Source organism: Camelus bactrianus, chromosome 18, assembly GCF_048773025.1.
Source record: "Camelus bactrianus isolate YW-2024 breed Bactrian camel chromosome 18, ASM4877302v1, whole genome shotgun sequence".
Classification (NCBI taxonomy): Eukaryota; Metazoa; Chordata; class Mammalia; order Artiodactyla; family Camelidae; genus Camelus; species Camelus bactrianus.
In genome coordinates, this window is record NC_133556.1 from 34,492,629 (window position 1) to 34,515,928 (window position 23,300).

Genomic DNA, 23,300 nt, shown 5'->3' on the forward strand with positions numbered 1-23,300 from the left:
CTGTCTTCTCCCAGGGAACTTTGCTTGAGGGTGGGAAAGACATTTCCAGACAAGACTCTCAGCTCCCAGGAAGAGGAGCTCCACTTGCCCCTTACTGCCTTCCAAGCCAGAGGCAGTGGTCTAGGGAACTTGGGCCACAGAGGCCTTGAAAGGACCCACCCTCGCCCCAGCTGACCACCAGTCTTGCTGGACTGCCTTCTTGGGTGGACAGGTGGACGAACTGGCAATAATTCCCAGGCAGACAGGCCTGGCCTCCGATCTGCCCTTCATTACAAGTGGGCTGCGGTACTTTAGCCCTTTGGAGCCTCAAGTGCAAAATGAGTAGCTCTTCCTTTTCCCAGCTGTCCAGATAAAACGCGTTGAGTGGTTAGTACAGGGGATGGCACTTGGTGAGGGCCTAATCACCAAGTTATTACATTAAATAACCATGGCTTCGAAGAGGCCAAGGGGCTGCACATTGCCCAGAGCTTCAGCCCGTAGCAGAATGAGAGTTCCGTGAGGGCACGGTCCTTGTTTGTCTTGTTCGTAGCTGTTCCTGAGATTACTGTCCTACCAGGCATACGGTCGGGGCTGAATGATGAATTAATGAAGTAACGAACGGGTGAATGACCAGGTCCCTCTCCGGGGAAGGACATTTAACTCAGGGGTCCTGCCTCTCTTTTGCCCCTGCCCAGGATTCTGCCCCTCCCCGCTTCCAGGCAGCGTGCCACACTCTCACCTGCCGTGCGCCTCAGTTTTCCCCTCTGTTTGCGGGCGGGAGTAAGGCCCCGCACCCATCCGCGCCCAATCCGCGTGCGCCGAGGAGGAACCCGCCCCCCACCTCCAGTTCTGCCAACAGCGCTCAGCCTCCGCCCCGCTTGGGCGGCTCGGCCCGGCGCGCACGTGACCCCGCCCCAGCCCGCCCCGCCCAGCCGTGCCAGCGCGATCTACCATTGGTTTCTCCAGGAGGACCCCGCCCCCGTCGGGGGCGGAGCCGGAGATGCCCCGCCCGCCGCAGAGCGGGGCTCCTGCGTCCCGACGGTGCGCGGCTGCCGGACCGGGCTGGCTGGCGGGCGGAGCCGGGTCCGCGCGGCTGCTGCGGGGCGATCGGGCCGGGTTGCGGGCGGCGCCATGGTGAGCGGGGCCGGGCGGGCCAGGCTCTCCGGCGCGGCGAGGGCCTGCAGAAGGGGAAGGGGCGGCCCCGGATGAGGTGGGGGCGCGCGCGGGACGGCTTGTCCGCGGGCGGGGGGGGGTGGTCTCTGCGGCGGGGGAGGAGCGGCCCGGGTCGGGGCGCGGCTTCGGGGGGAGGGTCTGTTCCGGGGGGCCGCGCCCGCGGGCGGGGGTTCTTTGTCCACTGCGCTGCTGCGAGATCGGGACAAAGGAGGCGGTGGGGGGCGGCGGCGGCTTTGCGGGGAGCGGGTGTCCCCTCAACCCAGTGTATGCCCCGCACCGCGGCCCGCAGTTCTGCGTCCCAGACTGGCCACCGGGCTTCTCGGGACACTTCGGGATTTTTTGTAAATAATCGAAGGCGGGGATCCTGGCAGCCTCCAGGGTAGTCAGGAGGATTCCAGGGGTGGGGGTCGGGGTCCTGGAGACGTCTGGTGCCCGTTTCGCAGGTGGGGAAACTGAGGACGGGCTGCGGCGTTTGGTGCCCGGTTCCGTCGGCGGTGACTGCGCGGCGTGGGCATGACTGGGTCTCGTCCCCCAAATCCCCCCTCCCCCCACCCCCCGTCAAGCCGACTGGAGTTGCCTCTCCAGCTGTCGTTCATCCTCCAGCTGTCGCCCCATGGGTCGAGCCCCTTCCTCCCTCCAGCTTCACTTAGCTCTTTGGTAGGGTCGGGGAGACGACAGAGTCGCCTGGCAGGGTTAAAAGAGAAGGGTACATGGAGCGCGCCTGGCACCTCGCCTGCACGTCGCCCGCGCTTGGCAGGCGGGAGCTGCCCGGGCGCTTGTCATCCCTGTGTCCCCAGCGTAGAGCCCTCGGCCCGTCACCCAGCCTGCTCCATTTGGGGGTGGGCTGGGGTTCATCTGTCCCCCTTGGCCCCTCAGGCATGGGGGTGGGGCGGTGGGGGTCAACAATATGAAATTTTAGTGTCAGGCTTGAAATCCCGGATTCTGGATCCAGGCTGCCTGGGATTGAATCCCTGCGCAGTTACTTTTGAGCTGTGTGACCTTGGGCAATTGACTTAACTTCTCTGAACCACAGATTCTTTATCTGCAAAGTGAGCAGAGTAGTGACTCTGGTTGTCTTGAGGCTGAAAGGGGATGATCTGTGTGAAGTGTTTCACTAAGTGTCTGGCACATAGTAATCACAGCCAAATTACTAAAGTTGTTTGGCAAGTAGGCTGACCCTTGGGCAGCCTGTGAGAATGATCAGTGGCTGATTCACAGGGTGGGGACGCAGGAGACTGACTGACCTTGGGGCAGTCCCCAGGGTGCTGCCTATACCAGCTTCCTCTTCTGCACCGGGGAACTTAGGGGGTTCTGGTGCGAGTTTCCTCTTCAGGAGGGAATGGGTGGGCGGTGGAGGGTGAGATGACACTGCTGCGGAGCTGGGCACAGCCCAATAATTGTTAGTCTCCATCGACACCTCCACTGTTTTGGTCTTGGCTTTAGGGGGACAGGGGCCTTTGTGGTGCTTCCTTGGGTCCCAGTGCCTGCTCAGGCCTGGCACAGAGCAGATACTCATCTGTGCCCTGGTTGTGCCCAGGTTGTGCCCAGCAGTGCCCCATCCTCCCTCCAGTCCTATGTTTCTAATCGAAAACCAGGCAGGAAATGTTTCTGGTTTGTAAACTGGGGTCCCCCAAATAGGCAAGAGGGTGGTTTTTTGGCATATGTGACAGGTGGCTTTGTTGGGGGAGGGGACATGACTTAACCCCTAGGGGCAGGGCTGGAAGCCACTGCAGGGGTAGTTGGTCCCCTGTAAGCAGGACAGGCCCAGAAGGTGGAGGCTGCGGGGCAGGGGTGGCAAGCTGGTGTCCAGCTGGGCCAGGAGACACTCACAGTGTGCCCAGTTAAGCGAAAAGGTGGCAGCGTGTTCCTGAGGAAGGGTCTGTTAGTGGCACTGGGCCTGGACCAGGTTCTGTACCCTCCTGGGAGGCAGGTTCTTCTGGGGAGTGAGGGGCAAACCTAAGGACTTGCTGTCCTCCCTGTGGCACCCAGGAAAGCGTGGTGCCTGGTGACTTGCAAACACGGCGGCCCTGTAGTCCTTCTGTTTTTACATTTCTTATCACTTCCCAGCCTCCCCACAACCTGGCTGGGGAGGTCAAGGCCTCGTTCCCATTTTACAGGCTGAGAAACTGAGGCCGTTAGGAGCAGCTTGCTTGGCTGGGTCAGAACAGCTTGTGATAGTGAGGGGAGGCATGGGATGGGGCAAAGAAGGGGACCTGAACCTGCTCTGCTGCTAGTTGGGCTCCACTGGACCTTGAGTGTGTGAAGGAACCTGCAGAGTGTGGTTAAGGCTTCGTTTGGGGATCCCCTGAGGAGGCAGAGGTGACTGGACCCCGCCTTAGATTGGGGAAAACCTAAGCTGTGGGCCTCCGAGGGTCAGGGGGACAGTGGGAGATGCCTGCCCTCAGCTCACTGGTGGCTGAGGCAGGGATGGTCCTTTTATACCCATTGGTGGGCCGGGGCACAGGGTGTGGGGATGTCAGAGGAGTGGCATCTGCAGACTGATGAGGCTGGATTTTAGAGCTTGTTTTTCCAGGAGCAGTGAGTGCGATGAGGGAGGAAGAAGGAGCAGGGGGGTGGAGGGAGGGTGGAGGATTGGCACCGTATGTTTGGGGGGATCCAAATGGCCTTGGGCTTCCAGTGCCAGCCTTTGTCCTGACTGAGGGAGCTGGCAAGGAGATGCTGCCGAGGTTGGGAGGAGCGTGGCCTGGATCCCACCCCCAGACTGCCCAGAGACCTCAGGCCCTGGCTGTGCCCTGGCCCCAAGGCTGGCCCAACACTCTGCATTTGGAAGACCATTCCCTTTGTTCTTTCTGCCCACCCTCTTCCAGGGGCACATCCTTTCTTGCTGATCACTCTTGGGCAGTCGGCTCAAGCTTCCTGCGCCGCAGTTTCCCCATCTGTGAAACTCGGATGGTAGCAGTGAGCAGCGCAGGCCGCTGGCTTGTTGGGAGGCTTAGATGATTGTACTGAGTAAGCTTTAACTACTTAGATGATTGTTCTGAGGTGTCCAGGCTTCCCACGTGCCATGAGGAGCATCCATCCACCCAGCCCACACTGTGGCCCTACCTGTCCTGCCCTGGATCAGGGTGAGGGGTCTGTTGACTTGCAGGAGACACCTTGGCTTGGAGGAGCAGGAGGGAGGCCGGGGAGATGTGAAGCAAGGTGTGGGGTCCAGCCCAGGCCAGAAGGGCTCAGAGGGAACCACCGGCCATCCTCGTGGTTCAGGTTCCTCTGGGATCTGCATCTCAGTGGCCTCCTCCCCACCTCCCTGCAGCGCGTGTGGGGACAGCTGCCCCTCCATGGGCTCGGGCCAGGCCTTTCCAGGACCCACTTGCACACGTGGCTCCTGCCCCCATGCTCAGGCTGCAGCCTGTCCTCCCACGCAGGCTGCCAGCTCCCTTGAGTGTTGGAACCGGCGTGGGGACCCATAGTAGCTTCGGGATCAGGGGCCTGGCTCAGGGGTGGGGGTTGAGGACTGTTAATCCCCCGGGAGCAAGGTCTCCTCTGACTCATCGCTACCTATCTAGGCTGGGAGCACTCAGCAGACATTTATTGAGCACCTGCTCTATGCTGGTAATAGGACTGGGGGTCCAGCAGTGGGCAAGAGGGACAGTGCTCTCCTCCTGCAGGCTTAGAGTCCACTGCGGGTAGGAGACCGCAGCCAGGGAAACACATTCCCTGACCCAAGAGAATTTAGGTAGCAGAGAGCACTGGGGAGTAAGAGGAAGTAGTACAAGGTGGTGACCAGTGCGGGGCGGGGGTGGGGGTGGTCTGGAGCCTGGGTGATCTGGGAAGGCAGCCCCGGAGAGGCACCTTCTGAGAAAGTCCTGTATGAAAGGAAGGAGCCAGTCATGGGACACTCGGGGAACACTCCATGCAGAAGGAACAGAAAGTGCAGAGGCCTTGAGGTGGGAGGCGGGAGGGTGTGACGAGCTGGGGAGGCAGGGAATTTGGATTCTCTGCCTGTGCCAGGGAGGGTTCTGAGCAGGGGATGACGTGATCAGATTTTTTAAAAGATCAGTTCTCAAGAAACACATGCTGAGTGAATGAAGGAACAAGCACACACTTTCAAGGGAGGGCCAGGGACCGCAGGCTGGGTGTGACCGTGCCCTGGTTACCTGGCGCAGTGCTCACACCAGGTGAGAGGCCCATCCCTGGCTCTGCCCACTCCTCCAGGCCTGGGGCAGGGGGACCAGACAGGGTTTCGAGATCACCACTCCTCTCAGAGGGTCCCAGGACTGCTCTTTCCACCCCAGGACTTGTGGGCACCTCCTGGGCTCCCCAGCTGATTTGGTCCCTGGGGTCCCCCCTTCTCAGGTCTTGCTGCCATTATTTGATTTCTCACTTCCTGTCCCTGAACCCCCACCCCCACCCCACGCCCCAGACACACACACTTCCCCTTCCGAATTGATACCGACTTGCCTTCCTGTCCAGGAGCCCAGTGGGAGGGTAGGCGCCCAGCAGGCGCTGGACACAGAGGTCCAGGGGAGAGGGGGAGGCGGGGAGGGACGAGGCAGCTAGGTGTGCTCCCTGGTGGGAAGAGAACATGGGGGTTGGGACAGGTTCATCCAGCTGCAGCCAGCAGGCTCTCCTGGGGTTGGTGGGAGGTTACGTGTACCATCTGGAGGCCCAAGAGGACAGGCTGAGCGGGGTTATGGGAGCTGACAGCAGCCCTGATGGTGGCAGGGGAGACGTGAGGATGACCTGCGCACTTGAGGGCACAGAAGTGTGCAGAGCCACTCATGGAGCACACAGCCTAACGGGAGAGGCAGGTGCTAACCCAGAGGCCCTGACACAGAAGCCAGGGTTGCAGACTGAAGTTGGTGCCCTGGAGGGAGGCAGCAAGTGCAGCTGAAGGACTCCTGGACTGTAGGGGTCAGGAAGGCTCCCTGCCTGAGCTGGAGTCAACTAGGTCAGGCTTCTCAGCCTCCACGCTGCTGGTGTTTGGGGCTGAATCTTTGTTGGGGAGCTTTGCAGCATTTCTGGTCTCCATCCACTCCGTACCAGTAGCACCCCTCCCCACACACAGTTGTTACAACCGAAGATGTCTCCAGACGTTAACAAATGATCCTTTCCTGGGGCACCGTCGCCCCACCTAAGAACTACCGAACAAGAGTAAGGGGAGCAGAGCATCTGGCTGGGCAAAGGCCTGGGGGTAGGAGGGAGCCTGGGGTCAGGGGAGAGGGGCAGTGGGTGGGGATGCTTCACATCAGGCCCTGTAGGTCACCGTAAGAACTTAGGGCCCTTCCTGTGAGTGACCAGAACTGGCTGCAGTGGGTCTCCACAGGTGGACCAGCGAGCCTGTGGAGAGTGATGGCAGCAGCTTGACCCTGGAGGTGGTGAGGAGGGGGCAGACTCCAGGGATATCACCTCCTCCTGCCCAGGGCCCCTCTGCAAACATGGGCATGGGCAGCAGAGCAGTACTGGGGGCCTGCAGGGTTTTCCCAGGGCCTGGTCCCTGGACAGACTCAGGAGCGTTGACTTCGCTGGGTTTGACCTTCAGGCAAACCTGGTCCTAGGGTGGGGGTGGAGGAGACTACCTAGGGTAGGTAAGAATCATTTCTGATTAAGGCTGTCATTGCTCAAGGACAGCAGGTTCCATCCTGTTTGGATGGAAAACCTTCCCCTCCCAATGCTGTCTGCTTGCATTGATGTCAGTCTTCTCCCCAAAAAAACGAGTCCAGACAGCTGAGCACCGACTCTGTGCCTGCCCTGTGCCCAGGGCATTGTGGGCTCTTTTGAATCCTCATAACCACCTGGGTGTTAGTTACTATTATTTGCTCCGTTTATGGTGAGGCAGGAGAAATTTTTTAAAAAGTCCCCTGGGTCCCAAGAGCCAGCTAGCATCAGCACCTCTTGCCTCTATGGGCGATCGCTGGCTGGGCCTTGGGACATTTACACCCCCTCCCCGCCCCCACACAAACCGGCTGATTCTCCAGCTCCAGCCACCGGCTGCCTGACCTCTCCTCAAACTTGCCAGCAGGCCCTCCTGCCTTCAGAGCCTAAGCAGGCAGTGTTCCTCTGCCAGGAACACTCTTCCCCAAGGGCTGGCCTTCCCGCATGTCTCAGCATCAGCATCGCCTCCCTGAGTATTGCCTGGCCCACCCAGTTTAGCATGGTGGCACTTGGTCCCCTATATTCCTGGCATTCCATCCCTCCATCGGTAGTGACAGGTGTTTGGTGTACTGACGCGTTTGCAGTCTGGCTCCCGCACCACGTGCTGAGCCCCGTGAGGGCAGGGGCCGGTCTGTCCCACCCTCCTCTGCCCTCAGAGCTCTTCCTGAGCCAGGTCGCCTACAGCTCCTTTGTGGGCAGAGGCTGTCGCCAGCTGCACCCTCTCACAGGTGTTCCGGAAGACTCATTGAGCTATATGTGTCGCCTGTTCGCGAGAGGAGCTGATGTCATTTCCCTGCTTTCGAATCCCTCGTCTCTGGCCATCATGAAGCACTGGCTCCTTTCAGGCTGTGAGCAGTTGCAGAACACCTAGTGGGTGCTGGGCTTCTAGAATATTTACTTTAAACAGACTCTCTTTCAGCCTCCGCTGCAGTAGGGCCACAGGTCTGGGGTGTCCCCTCTCCAGCCTCTCAGGTCCTTGGCTGAGTGAGGCTGACTGCCTGTCTGGTAGCAGAGGCACTGAAGGCATCAAAGGTATTAAATGGAAGTGGCCAGGGTGAGCGAAGAGAACGCTGGTGGCATCGCGAACAAAGAAACGGCAAACGCCAACCAGCTGGTTTTTCACTAGGATGAGGGTGGGACGGACAGGCTTAAGAGCTGATTGAAAATAGACCCCACGGAAGAGCCAGCCCAAGTGAGCTGTCAGGGTCCCCAGTGATGCCTTACCTTGCTTTGTCTTTCAGGGCTCTCGTGTCCAGCCTGAGTTCCAGCCTCACTGAGCTGTCCCCACCCAAGGCCTTCCTGCGGAGAAAGCCTCCCCAAGCGCTGACCATGTCTATTATGGACCACAGCCCCACCACGGGCGTGGTCACGGTCATCGTCATCCTCATCGCCATCGCCGCCCTGGGGGCCTTGATCCTGGGCTGCTGGTGCTACCTGCGGCTGCAGCGCATCAGCCAGTCGGAGGACGAGGAGAGCATCGTAGGGGATGGCGAGACCAAGGAGCCCTTCCTGCTGGTGCAGTACTCGGCCAAGGGACCGTGCGTGGAGAGGAAGGCCAAGCTGAGCCCCGGCGGCCCGGAAGTCCATGGCTGAGCCGAGATGCGCAGGCTCCTGGGCCTGTTTGCATCCAGCCGAGAGGCGCGGGAGGGGCGAGACCACAGACATGCTGCTGTCTGAGAGGAAGGGTTGACGCTCGCTGGCATGGCCTCGCTGGGCTTCGTCATCGCATGCACTGACTCCCAGGGTCCTGGCTGTCCCGAGCTGGGGCTCGGTGGCCCTGGGCATCCCCTCGGCCTCCTGGTGGGGCTGCCCATTGCAGGCAGTGGGCAGGCCTGACCTTGCTGGGGCTCATGGCCCTGTAGCGCTTTTGTTACTTGAATGTTTAGCTGAGCCTGTTTTTGATGGAACTACTACTGTAACGCGTGAACTCACAAGCCTGTGAACTGTAAATAGGCCCCAGAAGCACGTGCTTAAGCCTCTTTTGCTGATTTTTAAAAATATTGTATAGAGCACATGGGACTGTCTGTAGGAGCGCTGAGCTGAGTCAAGGCTGTGGGGGAGGGTCTTAGACTTGTAAGGCCCACGTTGCACTTGGCAGGGGTCTCTGATAACACGTGTATATGTAGAGGACGTGACAGGTCAGTTGTCAGCCTGGCAGCTGACCTGTTGGGGCGCTTTGGCAATCTCTGCTTTGTGAGCAATGGATGGAGAAGCAGCACGGCCCCCCAGCCCCCACACCCCTTTTCTCTAGGTAGATTAGGTCGTTAGAGGCCAGTTCCTATTGCTAGTGGAGTTACTGCAAGGAAGCCACTGCAGCTGCTTGGGAGCCAGTGAAGGACGAGTCAGAGCACGAGCCCTGAGGGCTGCCAGGCATCCTAGTGGCAGAGCAGTTTCTGGCCCCTGTGGTCTTGAGCATGCTGAGCACCCCATCCCCACCCGGCTTTACTTAGGGCAGGCTTCGCTGGAAACACCAGAGCCTCGGCGGCTGCCTGTATCTGTATCCGAAACCCAACTGGCCCGGGAAAGAAAGTTGTTTTTTGTTTGTTGTATTTAATACTTTCTGCACTGGAGGGGTGGGGGAGGGGACTTGGTTTCTTCCCCCTTCCCTTTTCACAAATTAGCTTCCTTTCCTCTCAGATTACCACCCACTTTCCTCAGCGGGCCAGCCAGAAGGAGGGGCCCCTGACTCTGCTCTAGGAGCGCCAAGTGCAGGGGAAGATCATTTCCCAAGTGCATGTGGACGCGGGAACCCCCAGCAGCCTAGTGGGCGCCCAGGGGAGGGTTGGGGGAGAGTGTGTTTCAGGTTCAGGACTTGGTGTTTTGCAAAGATGAGTTGGTGGCTCTCGGTCAGGCCAGTGACCCCCACTCCCACCCCTGCCCTGCATCTCCAAGGTGTCCCCTGTGTATACTTCAGTGAACTCGCTTAGGTTTTTAATTCTACCACTATAAGCGCATCCTTAACTGTCATAATTAAAACGTGATTTGTGTCGGCATCCTCTGTAATAAGCTGAGCCGCAGAGTGCTGGCCCAGAGCACCTGAACCACCTGCCAGCAGTATGGGCAGGGAGTTCCTAGGTGGCCTGGGGCTGCCCACTATGCCCCTTTCTGACCCCATAACTCTGGCTTCCTGCTCAGGCTGAAGGCAGCTCCTCTGGCCTCATCCAAATCTCCTCTAAAAAGCATGCTGAACTAATCTGCTTTCTAGAACCCCTAGGAGGGAGCTTAGGGAACACTTATTTTAGCAGCTTACCCCTGAATTAAAGAGTCAAACATTCAGGAACAGCTTGGGGGGAGGGGAGGGGTAGCTAGTTAGGCAATTTGAGCTGAAGGCAGGTTTGAGAGAGCACAGGTGGGCTACTGAGGAATCCTTAAAAGGCAGCTGGGCTTAGCACAGAGGAGCAAATGCCTCTGGCCCCCACCTGGAGGTGTCCAAGCACGAGAGTGAGGCTGGAGACCAGCAGAGGCCCTGCAGGGTGGAGTGGGCAGGACACGGTGTGGGTGGGAGAGGCGCAGAAGTTCTAAAGGTGCGAACTGGAAAGTCAGGGAGAAGGTATGCTTTCTAATGAAGGACATAAGAAAAATGAGGAAGATACAAGGGTGTTGGACCAAATCCCCCTGAGTTTCAGGACTTCAGGCTTTCTACCTCTACTTTCCGCAGCCGGCAGCCGACACCTAAGGCTGTCCTTCACCCACGTAACCGAGGAGCTCCTGGGACTTGCATTTCCAGTCCCTGAGCCTGACCCTGAAAATGACCATCGCTTGCCTGTCACATCCGCCCTGAGCTGCTTACCGTGCCAGTGAAGTTTTGGTTTTGAGAAGATAAAAGCATCACTTTCTCCTGAGTTCCACTCCTGGAGGTTTCCTACCCACAACATCTGTGCTGCTTGCGTCAGGCTCGTCAGCGTGGTGTCAGTGCCAGGGGAGGGCCGCTGGCGTGGCAGGACACCAGCGGGCGGTCTCTGGAGGAGAGTGGAAGTGCCTGCAGAACTGGTGAACAACCACATAATAGCTCTCACTGTTCTTATTTATCAATAGCTACTTTTTAAAGCGTAGACACCAGAGCCACACACTCAAATGGCTCAGTTAAGTTATGACCTCTCATTGAATTCTTTCTGAATAGCCCAACTGTTGCGTCCACATTTTCTGATTAGTCAGTCAAGAAACTGACCTTTCATCCTGCATGTCACTGCAGAAGCAACAGGAGGGGAATGGGGAGGGAACTCTGACACTGAGCCACTAAAAAATGGACTAATTTTTCAGACAAATCCTCAAATGGACTGTGCTACTGTTTCTGTCTCAAAGCTACCAAGTTTGTGCAATAAGTAGAGGGGATGTCCCTGTTCAATAAAAGCTGAATGACATGACATTCAAATTGATTTTCTAGACCACTGAGAAAATCTTTATTTACAATAAATTTCAATAAAATTTGCATAAATATATTCCCAATACACAGTTTTCGCCTCTGATTTCTTCATGTCATTTTCAAAGTTAGTCTGTCCTGTTCTCGTTGCTCCTTTCGGACGCCAGCGTGGAGCTGATGTTGGAAGGTGGAGGAGTGCTGGTTGGCAGCCGGGGAGCACCCGAGGGCTCGGGGGATCCTGAGCGCACCACTTTCGGGGGACCGCGGGCTTCAACCCCGTCCCTGTCCTCCAGTTTCCGCTCCATGGTGGCCACCAGGAGCTTGAGCCACGTGTTTTCAGTGAGGAGGTTCTCCGAGGCGTCAGCCAGCTCCTGGAGCTTGCGGGCCACCTCCTCGAGCTCCCGGGTCTTCTGCTCGTACAGGGCCTGCAGCTGCTCGCTGTGCAGCCGGAGCAGGCTGTGCTGCCTCTCCAGGGTGTGCTGCTGCCGCAGCAGCCGGTGCTCGTCCCTGCGCGCGCCCGCCAGCCGGGCCTCCACCTGCACCTGCACCCGCTGCAGGGTGCTGATCTCCGCCCTCAGCTTCTGGATCTCTCTCTCCAAGTGGGAGATGTGCCCCTGCTGTAGGACAGCCTCACTCTGAAGACACTCTTTGGTAGAAGGGTTAGCCAGATGTGTGGGGGCGGAAGCAGGGTATGAGTGATGCAGAATGAACCTCAGCAGGTTTGGAAGGGTGATGGGAAGGTCTTCGGGGTATTTCACACTTAGGTCCTTTCTGGAGAGACAGGGAGAGGAGTCAAAGATAAGAGAGTCACACCACCATTTTTAGTCCAAAACCAGACTGCCACTGAAGATCAGGTTGCTTATCTCATACCAAAAGGAAGTCAGCACAGAACATGTCACCTGGCACAAAGTTTTCTACAAAGCTGAGGACGTCCCATATGCTGTTTCTGTAGTTACAGTGGTTTATCTCAAAGGTGTGTCTGTTCACAATCTTCCAAGAAAGATAAGGGCTTCCAGGCCCAGGCCTAAAGCCAGTAATGCCAGATGCTGGGAGTGTGGGGAGAGGGGCCTCTGTGCTCTGAGAGGCCCAGTGGCGTGTCAGGAAGGGTGTCCTGGGGCAGGACTGCCACCCATGTCACTCTTGTGGCCAACAGTGCTTGCTGAAATGGGAAAACATTTCATCCTGGTTCCTCAGTAAGCATTTACTACACATTACCCATGGCAGGAGATCTCAACTGGGGTGACTGTCCCCACCAGCAGACACTGGCCAACATCTGGAGACATATTTTATTGTCCCAAAGGGGGAGGTGTTCCTGGAGCCCCAATGTATAACAGACCATCCAAGAAACCAAGGAACTCTTAGGAATTAAGGCTGCCTGGCTCTGAGAGCAGAGAATAAGGAAGGAGGGTGACACATGAAGGGTTTTCCCCAAAGCCTTGTTGCAAGTCCTGATGTAGAAAATTCCTTTTTAGAGCTTGTCATTTTGTTTGCTTTTTAAAAAAAAATTATCTCAGGGCCTCACAGGGTTCCTGCTCAGTTCCTGTTCGAGTGCCTGGACAAGTGGCTCCTCTGTGGCCCTGCACTGCCTTGTCTGTTAAAGGGGGAAAAAGAGTGTCATCTCCCTCACAGGACTGCTGAAAGGACTGCACGAGTTACCTGAAGGCCATTTCAGTGAATGTTAGCTTAAAAAAAAATCACACTGTTCTCAAAGGAACTAGCCAGAAACCCCTCATTAAAAGTCTGCACACCCTCTCCACACAGAGTCAGTGGCCGAATACCTAAGAAAAGACAAAAGGAGTTCTATCAAAGAGTAGCCCTTTCCCTATGAGGTAAAAATCATAGGGAAATTTAAATCAGATATGCCCCATTTTATAAGTTTATGAAAATGTTTATGGTCCAGGGAAATGGAATAATTTTTAAAATTTGGGGTTAAGTACCTTAACCACGTCTTCCTTTAAAGCATAGTTTTCTTAACATGTAAGTGTTCTCCAAGTGGGGCCTCCCAGCCCCACTTCACCTGACAACTAAAAACATCCAGCCCCTGTGAGGTGTGGGTGAGGACGGACAGGCAGAGGCTGGATCCGCCACCAAGTTCTGCAGCACAACCTGGTCTCCAAGGACAGAGTAAATGTGAATCATCCCCAGCAAAGGGCTGCTGAGACGCCTTAGTATGGGTATGTGGAGACATTTACAGGACAGAAGACAACATTAGTGAGCATGCTGTTATAGAGTTTCTGGAGCGACCTCCATGAATCTTACCTGGTGAGTGTGCTAAGATGCTTTCAAACTTCTTAGAAGTAGCAACGATACAGAGTGCCAACAAACTGCTTCCAAAATGATAATCATTTTGAAAGTGTGGTGGTAAAAGGCCCCACTGCTTATGCGATTCTCCTCTAAATTCACCAGGAGCGTGTTTATGCACCTCTAGCATGTAAAAGGCCACACACAAAGATGATGAAAGGGGTAGAAGGTATCTCCTCCACAGGAAGGGCTGTAATACTGAGGGAGGGTGGGGTGCTCCTCTACAGAAGTGGGGTCCTTCCCCAGGGGACACGTTAGAGTGAGTCCCCACTCCGGCCCTGATCTGGCCCAAGGCTGGGCCAGTGCACCTGCGTTCTGAAATGTCGCGGCACAGGAAGGCCGGCCCTTCCAGGAGCAGAAGGAGGCCCAGACTGCCCACCGTGGCAAAAGACAAGCTCTTTCATGTGGTTTCTCTTTCTGGATTATACAATACAATGTGCTCACTGTGGACAATTTGCAAAGGAGGTAAAAAGCGTACAAGAGGCACCCCCCAGATCACAGGTCATCCTTGCTCCTCCAAAATCATCGTTGTCAATATCTTGACATCTTCCCTTCTGCACATATTTTAACCAAGTGCACGGGTAAATTTATATTTTACTAAAACACATACACACTTTCACATTCTTTTCACTAAAAATAACATAAGCATCTGTGCTGTGAAAAAGGTCTCATTGCGTGCTATGAGAAAGTCTTTTCATTTTGTCTTTTGCAAGCTGTCAGCTCATAGCCTTTGTCCATTTACCTTCTGAGTAAACTGAACGCTCACTTTGGACCAGCTAATGGGAAGCTTACTTCACTTTTGATTACCATTTATTTTTAGGAAATAAGAAAAATTCCATTCCAAAGCAGTAAGGCTTTGTTTTACCAAACTCTCTCCATTAAAATAGAATTGGACAGTCTTCTCCTGTTCAGTATTTACACTCTTGAATTTTCAATTCAAAGGAAACAGGAAAGGGCTACAGCGACCTTCCTGCAGGGCGCAGAGGAGCTCATCTCTATGCTGACTGCATCAGGCAGCTCTGGAACGAAAGGCACTCGAACACACAAGTCTAGTTGCCGAGAACTTCATGCAAAGGCATGTGCTGGGTGTTAGGACTTAGAGGCTTTTTCAAACTGTGTTTGGAATTTGAAAATTATGCTGCATTAAAGTTCATGCCCCACCTCTGTCCCACCCAGATGAAATGACTTGTGATACTGTCCACAGTTTCTTGACTGCATGGTACTTTAGACACTTCTTAGAAAGAAAAAGGCTCATCGCAACACAGCGAGCAGAAGAACTAGGTGAGTCATACTCTGTTTTTAGTGCGTGATTTGACAAGACCCTACCACCACAGGAAGTATTCCAGCAAAAAGTGCTTTGAGATAAAGAGGAAAACCGAGGAAATGATTCAATACATATGAAGGCAGTACTCTCCTAGAGAAACACGAAAAGCATGGCAGCGGCTACAATAAGTGGTAAAAGTGAGCACAGGAGATTAAAACATTTGTGACTTAGGGACGTCACTAAAATAATCCTGCAAATGCTTTTCCCTCTAAAGATACTGTCAAAGCCATGTGACTGGGTCCCTGAGGGCCCATCCTTTTAAAAACAAAAGGGAATCTGTACAAAGCAAACATCTGGTTTATCAGGCTTTAAAGGGCCAAGAGTTAATTTCCCTTCTACAAAACATCCCGATCCACATTCACTAGCTGCCAGGTTGGTGTCCCCTCGCTAACAGCCCATCCCTGCTTGCTGGGCTCTCAGGGAAGCTCTGTGATCACTGACCTTGGAATGCCACTGAGACAAATGTGAACAGATCAAGGTGACGACCCCGTGGGGACAATCACAGAAGTCTGCGCACTAGGGGAGAAGATGCAGTGGGTAGCAGAGACCCGTTTCCTCCTTGCACCAGAGGGCCGAGGTGGTGGTCAGCAAGGTTCAGTGAGAAACGACCCAGGGGAAAGCTCAGGCAGGCCGAGCCTGCCTCCCTGTGAGGCTCAGCAGATGAGCTGTCATTTTGCCCCACACGAACCTGGGGCTCTTTGCCGTCAATCTCAGCACCCACTGCATACTTGTAAGGCCAAGAAAGTGCAGGAGTTCCGGTGGCCAGATTCAGGCTCACGTAAAACACACACTCTGGAGGGGCAAACTTGCAAAAAACACCACACTTGACATTGTGACACCAAAGCCCTTTACCCTTGGTGCCTAATGGCACATTTTCGGGACAATACATTTTATTCTAAATAGTTTAGTAGTAACTAGTGATTTACATTTCACTTCTGTGAAGTATCTTAAACCCATTTCATTTTCAGCAAAAGAATCCCATGTGCCCAAACATTGAAAAAAATTCAGCATTACCTGTTACAGGGGAAAAATAAGACAGTAGGAAGACGGTCAACCATAAACTCCCAAGGAAGATCATTCTGAGATACATCAATCCTGGCAAAGGGAAAGAAAAGAAAAAGTGTAAGAGCAGCTCAAGAAACTCCAACCTAAAAGAATCTCCTCTAGCAGCTGAAGAACCCGGAGCAGCGTCTGCGCCCACACTGACCGGCCCCTCCTCAGTGAGTGCACCCCAGGGGTGAGTCAGGCACAGCTCATGCAAGAAGCTCTGATACGTCCAGGACATTCAACTGTCCACCTAACTTAGGGGAGACACACTGTCCTGAAGGTAAAACTTAACTTCCAAAAAAGTCCCTCACTCACCCCTCAGGAGTAGTCCCCCTCCACCCCAGAGGATCTGGGCAAATGCTTTAACCCTTCAATCAGCTCTGGAAAAAGGAAATCATGGCACAAAGTATATCAAGCCTCTCTGAAAATGGAAGAAAACTGGAAAAGAAAGATTACACTTTATACTTTGTAAGTCTGGGCAGAGGCCAAAAAAGCTGTATTTTCTTAGTAGATTTTACATTAACTTTCTAATACAGAAAATAATATCTGGGCTTAATTGGTGCTGAACTAGGCGGGGGCCCCTCCTGCAGCTGGCACTGAGCTGGGCAGACAGGAAGGCCTCCCCACCCGCCCCCAGGGGCTGCTCAGCTGAAGCAAAAAGAACATCCGAGAAGGAGGAAGCGGCCTATGGAGACTCAGCCAGGCGTCAGTATTCACCAGGGGTGCACACAAAAGATAGAAATGAATAATGAACAAGACAGAAGTTCTCAGAAAGTAAAATTAGGGGCGGGGAGGGTGAAAATCACAGCCCTGAATTTTTCCAAAAGGATGAAATTCACAAATGATAAAACCAAATTATAATGTTTTTCAAAAGATTTACTAACAAAACAGCACTCCTGCCTCTATCTGTAAGTCTACCTAAAACATCATTAGAGTTCTATTTTTCAAACAAGTGGTGTTGAATAGTTTATTCTATAATCAAATGTTTTTCTCCCCTCCTGACTTTTACTTCAAAGAAACCCCAAACTGTAAAACTGAAAGAAAAATATTTGTAAACATCCACTGAGAATCCCATTGGGCTAACTGGGACCTTCCTCCTGGGATTCTCATTCAGGCTCTGGTGTATATGTCTACATATTGTTAAGAGCAGTAATCATATTTCATTCTCTGTTTTTTCAATTAGTTGTTATGAAAAGCATTGTCCTAATGAAGGGGTGAAAATGCCCAACCATAATTTACTCAACCATTTCTCTACTGCTGGATATAAATACTACTACGAAGAGGAGCACATGCTGCTCTGGAAGTCCTATTTCCTTAATTCCCCCAAGTGAAATCAACTGGGTCAAAAATCTATAACCATTTTTTGTGATTTCTTACCAATGCTGCTAAAATGCTTTCCAAAAAGTCTGCGCCAAAAAACTCACTTATTCCATTAGCTACATCTGACTGTGCCAGTCTCATTTTATCAACACAAGATTCTGCCACTTAAGAGCATTCATTAATTTAATAAGCGAAAATAATACTGTTTTAGTTTACATTTATTAGCCTACAATTTCCCCACTTGTTTATTTACTCTCTCCTCTTACATATCATATCCTTTCTTCACATCGCAGTCCTTCTCAGCCATTTCTCCCTCCACCTCTCATTTTTTTTTTATTGTGGTAAAATACACATAACAAAAAATCACCACATAACCACTTAGCCATTTCTAAGTGTTCAGTTCAGTGGTATTAAGTACATTCATCATGCTGTGCAGCCATCACCACCAGCCGTTTCCAGAACTCTTTCATCTTGCAAAACTGAAACTCTGACCCCTTTAAACAACAACTCCCCACTCTCCCCTCCCCCCCACCCCTTGGCAACCAGCTTTCTACTCTGTCTCTGTGAATCTGACTACCCTAGATGTCTCATATAAGTGGAACCATACAGTATTGGTCCTTTTGTGGCTCCTTTCACTTAGCATTAGCATCCTCAAGGTTCACCCATGTTGTACTATGTGTCAGAATTTCTTTCCTAAATTAAAAAAAAAAAAAATTGGAGTGGTGGTGGTGGTTAGGTTTATTTATTTAAATAGAGGTACCGGGGATTGAACCCAGGACCTCATGCATGCTAAGCACACACTCTACCACTGAGCTATATGCCCTCCTTCTTCCTTCCTAAAATTTTAAGGCTGAATAACACTCCATTATATGTACAAGCCACATTTCCTCTCAGCAGTTTCTTAAACCATTTTAATATCTCAAGGTCAGGAGTGAATGAACACGTGATTCTGAATCCTGGTCCCTCACTTACAGGCTGTACAACTCTGGGCAAGTTACCTAACATTTTTGTGCCTCAGTTACCTCCTCAGTAAAAAGAAAGTGGCAATCATACTTGTTCTATGGAATATTCTGAGAAGGAAGTCAGGTAGTGTGTACATATATAAATCTCTCAGCATAGTAACTCCTCAAATTTGGCTCCAATCATTACTTACAGACTACATAACAATACGTAATACATACAGACTATAAAATATAGCTGCTGTCCTTTTTAAAGTCTATTTTCTTTATTTTCATTGTACTTTTTTCCAGTGGAATCTGTTCATTTTTCATTATTTTTTCAATTGTTTCATTTTGGAAAGTTTCCATCTCTCAAAAGGAACTAGCAAACCCAACCGTCTATCTTCTGTTATTTTTTATGTTAAATTCTATCTATCTAAAGGGTTTTTTTTGGGGGGGAGGAGAAGATACAGCTTAAATCTAAATAATTTCCCCCTAAAGTGCCTACTACCTTATCCATAAACTCTTTGAGCCTCGTTTTTAGAAAACAATAAAGATTTTTTATTTACTAAAGAGGCCACATACATTACCACGGAATCACAAAATTAGAACACGTGGGTATCAGGCAACCTTTCCCCTTACTTGTAGGAATGAGGAGGGAAACGAGGCCTGGTGGAGAGACCTGCTGCAGGTCCCAGGGCTGGCTGGCAACACACCAGAGACTGGCCACTTTTTGCTGGGCCAAGGCCCCAGTGCCGTGTGTTCTGGAAAGCTGGCCACTTAGGGGGCTGTTGGAGGCACCCGGTCAGCACTGCTCCCACAGGGCTGCACTCACCCTCCTCTGAACTCAATCAAGACTAAACACACCCAACATCAGGGAAGGAATTCACTAGGAAAACTATGGCATCAATGAGATTTTGTTCACGGCTTTAAGCTGACAATTCAAGGCAGACCCTTGCAAACCACAAGGCTAAGATGCAAGGAAGAGAGAGGTGCCGCAGCACCGGCCTCCTTACCTCGCCACAGTGAAGGTATCCATCGGCAGGAGCCGAGCCAGCTGGATAAAGATGTGATTGAGCGACGGACAGAAGCCGCACCATTGTGCATAATAAAGCAGCAGCACATCCTGGGGGAAGAGGAAGACGGCTGTTACTGGGCTTCTCAGGTCCTCGCTGCGCTCAGAGCCCAGCAGGTGTTCAATAAATGTTGCTCAAGTACAAATTACAGTGAAAATTTAATCTTTAGATATTTCCAATTACGTGCTTTCTTATGGATGTTTTGCAGTTACAAAACCACCATGTAATTCACACATGTTCTGCAATAAGACTGTCATACCGTCACATGGTTGATATTCTGTACATCAAAACCAACCCGCTCACCCCGACAACTGCAGCTTTCGAAATTATTTTAATAGGGGCAGTCGGCTTGATGTTTGCCTTGCTCAAGATTCCATACCTGTTTTTGAAGGACTACTTCCCAAAAGGTATCAGTTGTCACTTCAGTGATTAAATGCTGAGAAGGGAACTGGGCAGAGTCGCTTCCAATAAGATGCCTTTTCAAGGGACTGTATAGAACGCTGAAGTTTTGAATGAAAGACTCTAAAAATAAAGACGAAATGAGATCAATTCTCTCAGTACAAGGAAAGAGGCTGGCCTACTTTACATGCTACCTTTAAAAAACTGGGCTGGCTTCACAGGCCCACGTTTTTAACACTTCACCTACAGGCAAAACCGTGAACAGAGCCACCCAGGAGGCAGGGGGGTTAACTTTGGCAGCAGTAACTCAGAAGATGGCACTTTAGACAGCAGAGCACCTTGCAGTGTGCAGTGTTCTATCATGCACGGACTGCGGATTCAATGCTACTTCCTTCTAACAGGACAGGTCCACAGGCAGATGCCTGGGAGCCTAAGTCATCCACACGCCACAATCGAGCCTTCCACCTACAACACTAAGACCTTCACGCACAACTAGCGCTGCAGTAACTGCACAAGCACCGCAATGCGGGAGGTGTTTATGCACTGATTTGAGGACAAGGAGCTACGGCTTTTGTTTCCTTTATTAAAGTTTGTCAAGTTTCTTTCTTAAAAGGCTAAGGGAAAAAAAAAAAAACTCAATTGTATTTAGTGGAAAAACACATAAATAAACCCATAAATTATCCTAAGCCCTACCCTGAACCAACAGTTTTACTCTCCTCACAAAGTCCACTGTCTTCAGATTCCTTTGTCTCATCTGAAGCAGCACTAATCTGAGTTTCACTTCATTTTCTTTTTTCTAACTCTGTCCATTTTGAGGGCCTAAGGAACAATGCCATGTTCTGCAGAGGGAGGAGGAAGTGAAGACCGTCATGTGAACACTACAGAGACTTCATCGTCAGCACCTGACTTAGCTGGCTGCGTTTTTGAAACATAAAACCAAGAATCATTTACTAAGCTGAATGAAACCTAAATTCTGAAACTGCCCCAGAGATAGCTGAGTCAACTCTCCAAAACGACGACACACAGTGTGTTTTTTTTAACAAGGACCCTTACAAATTCTGGCACCAACTACAGGACAAAGAACAACGGAGCTAGATGTTTCAGAGCAGATACGGAAGATGAAAAGAAATCTGAAGATGGCTTCTCTCAGATTACCCTTAAATTAGAGTGCACACATCACGAGCTCACTAAATGCCTGAGTATTACTGAACGGAAGTCAGGAAAATCCAATAAACACTTACGTTAAAAAATACAGGCTTGTTTCATTTTAAGGAAACTTAGTACACCAAAATGTAACTGCAGGAAACATGAATTAGGAGCAATCTGTATTATCAATAGAGGATGCACTTCATAAAGTGACTGGTCACAGGGTTCCTTTAAAGGAGGCTTCGTGTTTACAATATATAATTTGATGTAGAGGGAAAAAAACATCATTTACGTAAGTCTTTTCAAAAGTGTCTAGTGTAAGAAGCAAGCTTCACCTGGACTTAAAAGACGGCAGCTAAAGTGACTATTATTTAGGGGCTTTGAGTTTACTCTTGCTTTCATAGTTTCCAAAACTTGAAAATAAAAGGTTTTCCTCCCCCTTAAGTTCTTCCTGTCTCCATCTGGCAAGCGCTGACTTTCCTCCATGATTCCAGCGAGGCTGAACTAACATGGCTTTTGAATTCTCACTTCCTTGTGTGTACGTCAAGGATGTCAGCGAAGGCCTGGGAACAGGACAGTGTGGGTTAGCTCACCGCCGCTGCCAAGCCCTAAGGGCGAGCTCCCGGAGGCTTTCCCATAATGGGGCCTTACCCCCCTCAAAATGAGGTTCTTGCTGGTGTGCACCCTGACGCTTGTTTACTGCACTTGACGCTTGTGTGTTACAATCTAGGGCCCCACGGTCATAGCAGCACTCCTTGGCGTGTGGTAAAACAGCAGCAGAACAAATTAGGTCTGGTGGCCTTGATACATATACATTTAAACCTGTGAGACAAAAAGTGAGGGCAGGTGGTTCTCATGTTTCACTGCTTTCTATTTAAGTTCCTTTAGGATGAAGCTGCTGTGAGGGCTCACATGGCGTCAGCCCCTGGGAAGTTAGCACCAGAATGGCTCTCCACCGCCCTGTCCGTCACCGTGACCAGGTTCCCACCAACTGCAGCTCTTGCTACCTTAGGAAATGTGGCAGGTGCTGCCGACCTGGAACGCTGGACTCAGCCCCTAAGGGCTAAATGACAAACTTATCCAAAATCTGGCGTTAGGGCGTTTCTGTTCCATTTGATAGACAAATTAGCTTCTTTAAAAATTATGACCAGTTGCAGTGTAAAGACTTCAAAGGGGCTTAGAGATGACCCTCACGGCTGAACAGAATGAGGTGCCTACATAAAAGTCACCTAGGTTAAGTTAAGCAAAACATTATGCTTTGGGAAGGAAACTGCCCACAGTACCTAGGGTGAACTTCACAAGAGCTTGTTTAGGATCCAAGATATAGTGAGACTCTTCTTTCACATCAACAATCGCAGCAAATTCTTTCACCTGAGCAGTGCTCGGAGCACCCAGCCTCTCTGCATATAACCAAAATAAATTTGAATCCAAAAGGTAGATGTTCAGAGTCTTGTTGGTTCTGCAGCTCAGGCCTGTGAAGTTTGTGCTATTCATGTCCAGATCAGGAAAGAGATACCTGTTCTCCTCAATGTGAGGAACGGAGCTGGGGGTATCAACCTCACATTTCTTCTCGAGGGAAGAAAATGCAGTGGTCGGGCTTTCAAAGATACCTTGTTCAGAACCAAGGAAGCCCGTCTCGCCCCTGTTTATGGTCCTGCAACATGCAGTGTAGTAGCTGAAAGGGCTGTAGGAACTTAGAAAATTGCTGCATTCTATGCTGTCTGATGCCACATGATAAAAGGTCTGCTCCTTGAGGTAGAAAGAATCCAGAGCTGCTGCCATCTCAAAAAAGCTGCACTGGGGCATGCTGACCGAGCTCGGCCTGATGCCGCCAGCGGTCTGGTTGACACACAGTTCACAGACGTTGTGGGTCCTGGAGATGGAGTGCCACTGAGGCAGCACCACGGTGTTGCAGCAGGGGGATGCCGTTATCTGCGGCGGGTCCGGCAGCTGGGCTGGGGGCTCAGGTGCCAGGGACTTGAACACCGGGGCGTCCACTCGCCGCAGGTGCTGAAGGAGCCGCTCCACCACCTGGTCCCCGTGACAGTTGTTGTACTCCAAGGCCACTTCGGTGATCTGAAACACAGGGCGGAGGTCATGAGAGGCATGGGGGTGACTGCGGGAGAGGCTCCACGGCTGTCAGACCTGGAAAGCATCCTGATCTGACTCACAAGAAGGAACCCTGGCCTGAAGCACTGTGTCAAATAAGAAGCTGTCACACAAAAAGCTATGAACAGAGAGGTTTGGGTTATTTTTCAGGACATGTCACTCTGCTAACAAACACTGAACCACCTGTTTGGAGATGGAAGAGGTCTTAGAGGTCGATGTCTCAGTCTACCACGTGACAAGAGTGAAGGCCAGACGGTGAAGCGGCTCACCCCATGGCACACATCCAGGTTGTGAAAGAACTGGTACAGAGTTCGAATCTCAACTCCCAGGTGAGTGCATTTTGCTTTTTATCTGTAAAACTCCTCCAGACGATGTCTTCTTTCTTCATCTTAACAGTCTAAAAACTTCCCAAGCACCTAATGAGTGGATCAAAATATTTCACAGCATATGTTTCCAAATAAACTCATGCCTCGCAGGAGGCTACAAACTCAACCTGTCCCAAACCATACTTA

General features: G+C 51.8%; 2 protein-coding genes across 6 annotated transcripts in view; one reads left to right on the plus strand and one right to left on the minus strand.

The window, feature by feature from the left end:
• The first annotated feature begins 961 nt into the window (after positions 1-961).
• On the plus strand, positions 962-11,216 carry SNN (stannin). 2 transcript variants are annotated; one of them, XM_074346809.1, is made up of 2 exons: positions 962-1,113; positions 8,010-11,216. In XM_074346809.1, the coding sequence occupies exons 1-2, from the start codon at positions 980-982 to the stop codon at positions 8,359-8,361; spliced, it is 486 nt and encodes a 161-aa protein (XP_074202910.1). In that variant the 5' UTR covers positions 962-979; the 3' UTR covers positions 8,362-11,216. The 2 variants fall into 2 exon arrangements, with proteins under 2 accessions (XP_074202910.1, XP_074202911.1); XM_074346810.1 differs by having other exon boundaries at positions 1,057-1,189.
• The window catches only part of TXNDC11 (thioredoxin domain containing 11), a 55,828-nt gene continuing 43,668 nt past the window's right edge, over positions 11,141-23,300 (minus strand). For all 4 annotated transcript variants that reach the window (XM_074346807.1, XM_010961738.3, XM_045521726.2 and 1 more), the window contains 5 exons: positions 21,963-22,755; positions 19,514-19,656; positions 19,075-19,184; positions 15,768-15,848; positions 11,141-11,899 (listed from right to left, as the gene is read on the minus strand). In XM_074346807.1, coding sequence (XP_074202908.1) covers positions 11,257-11,899; positions 15,768-15,848; positions 19,075-19,184; positions 19,514-19,656; positions 21,963-22,755 — 1,770 coding nt within the window. In that variant the 3' untranslated portion in view covers positions 11,141-11,256. The remainder of the gene's footprint in view (positions 11,900-15,767; positions 15,849-19,074; positions 19,185-19,513; positions 19,657-21,962; positions 22,756-23,300) is intronic.

What these genes read in the sequence shown, in the direction of transcription:
- SNN (XM_074346809.1), top strand. Translation starts at nt 980, where the DNA reads ATGCCCCGCCCGCCGCAGAGCGGGGCTCCTGCGTCCCGACGGTGCGCG. An exon ending in GGGTTGCGGGCGGCGCCATG is followed by an intron (nt 1,114 to 8,009) that starts GTGAGCGGGGCC and finishes TTTGTCTTTCAG; the next exon opens with GGCTCTCGTGTCCAGCCTGA.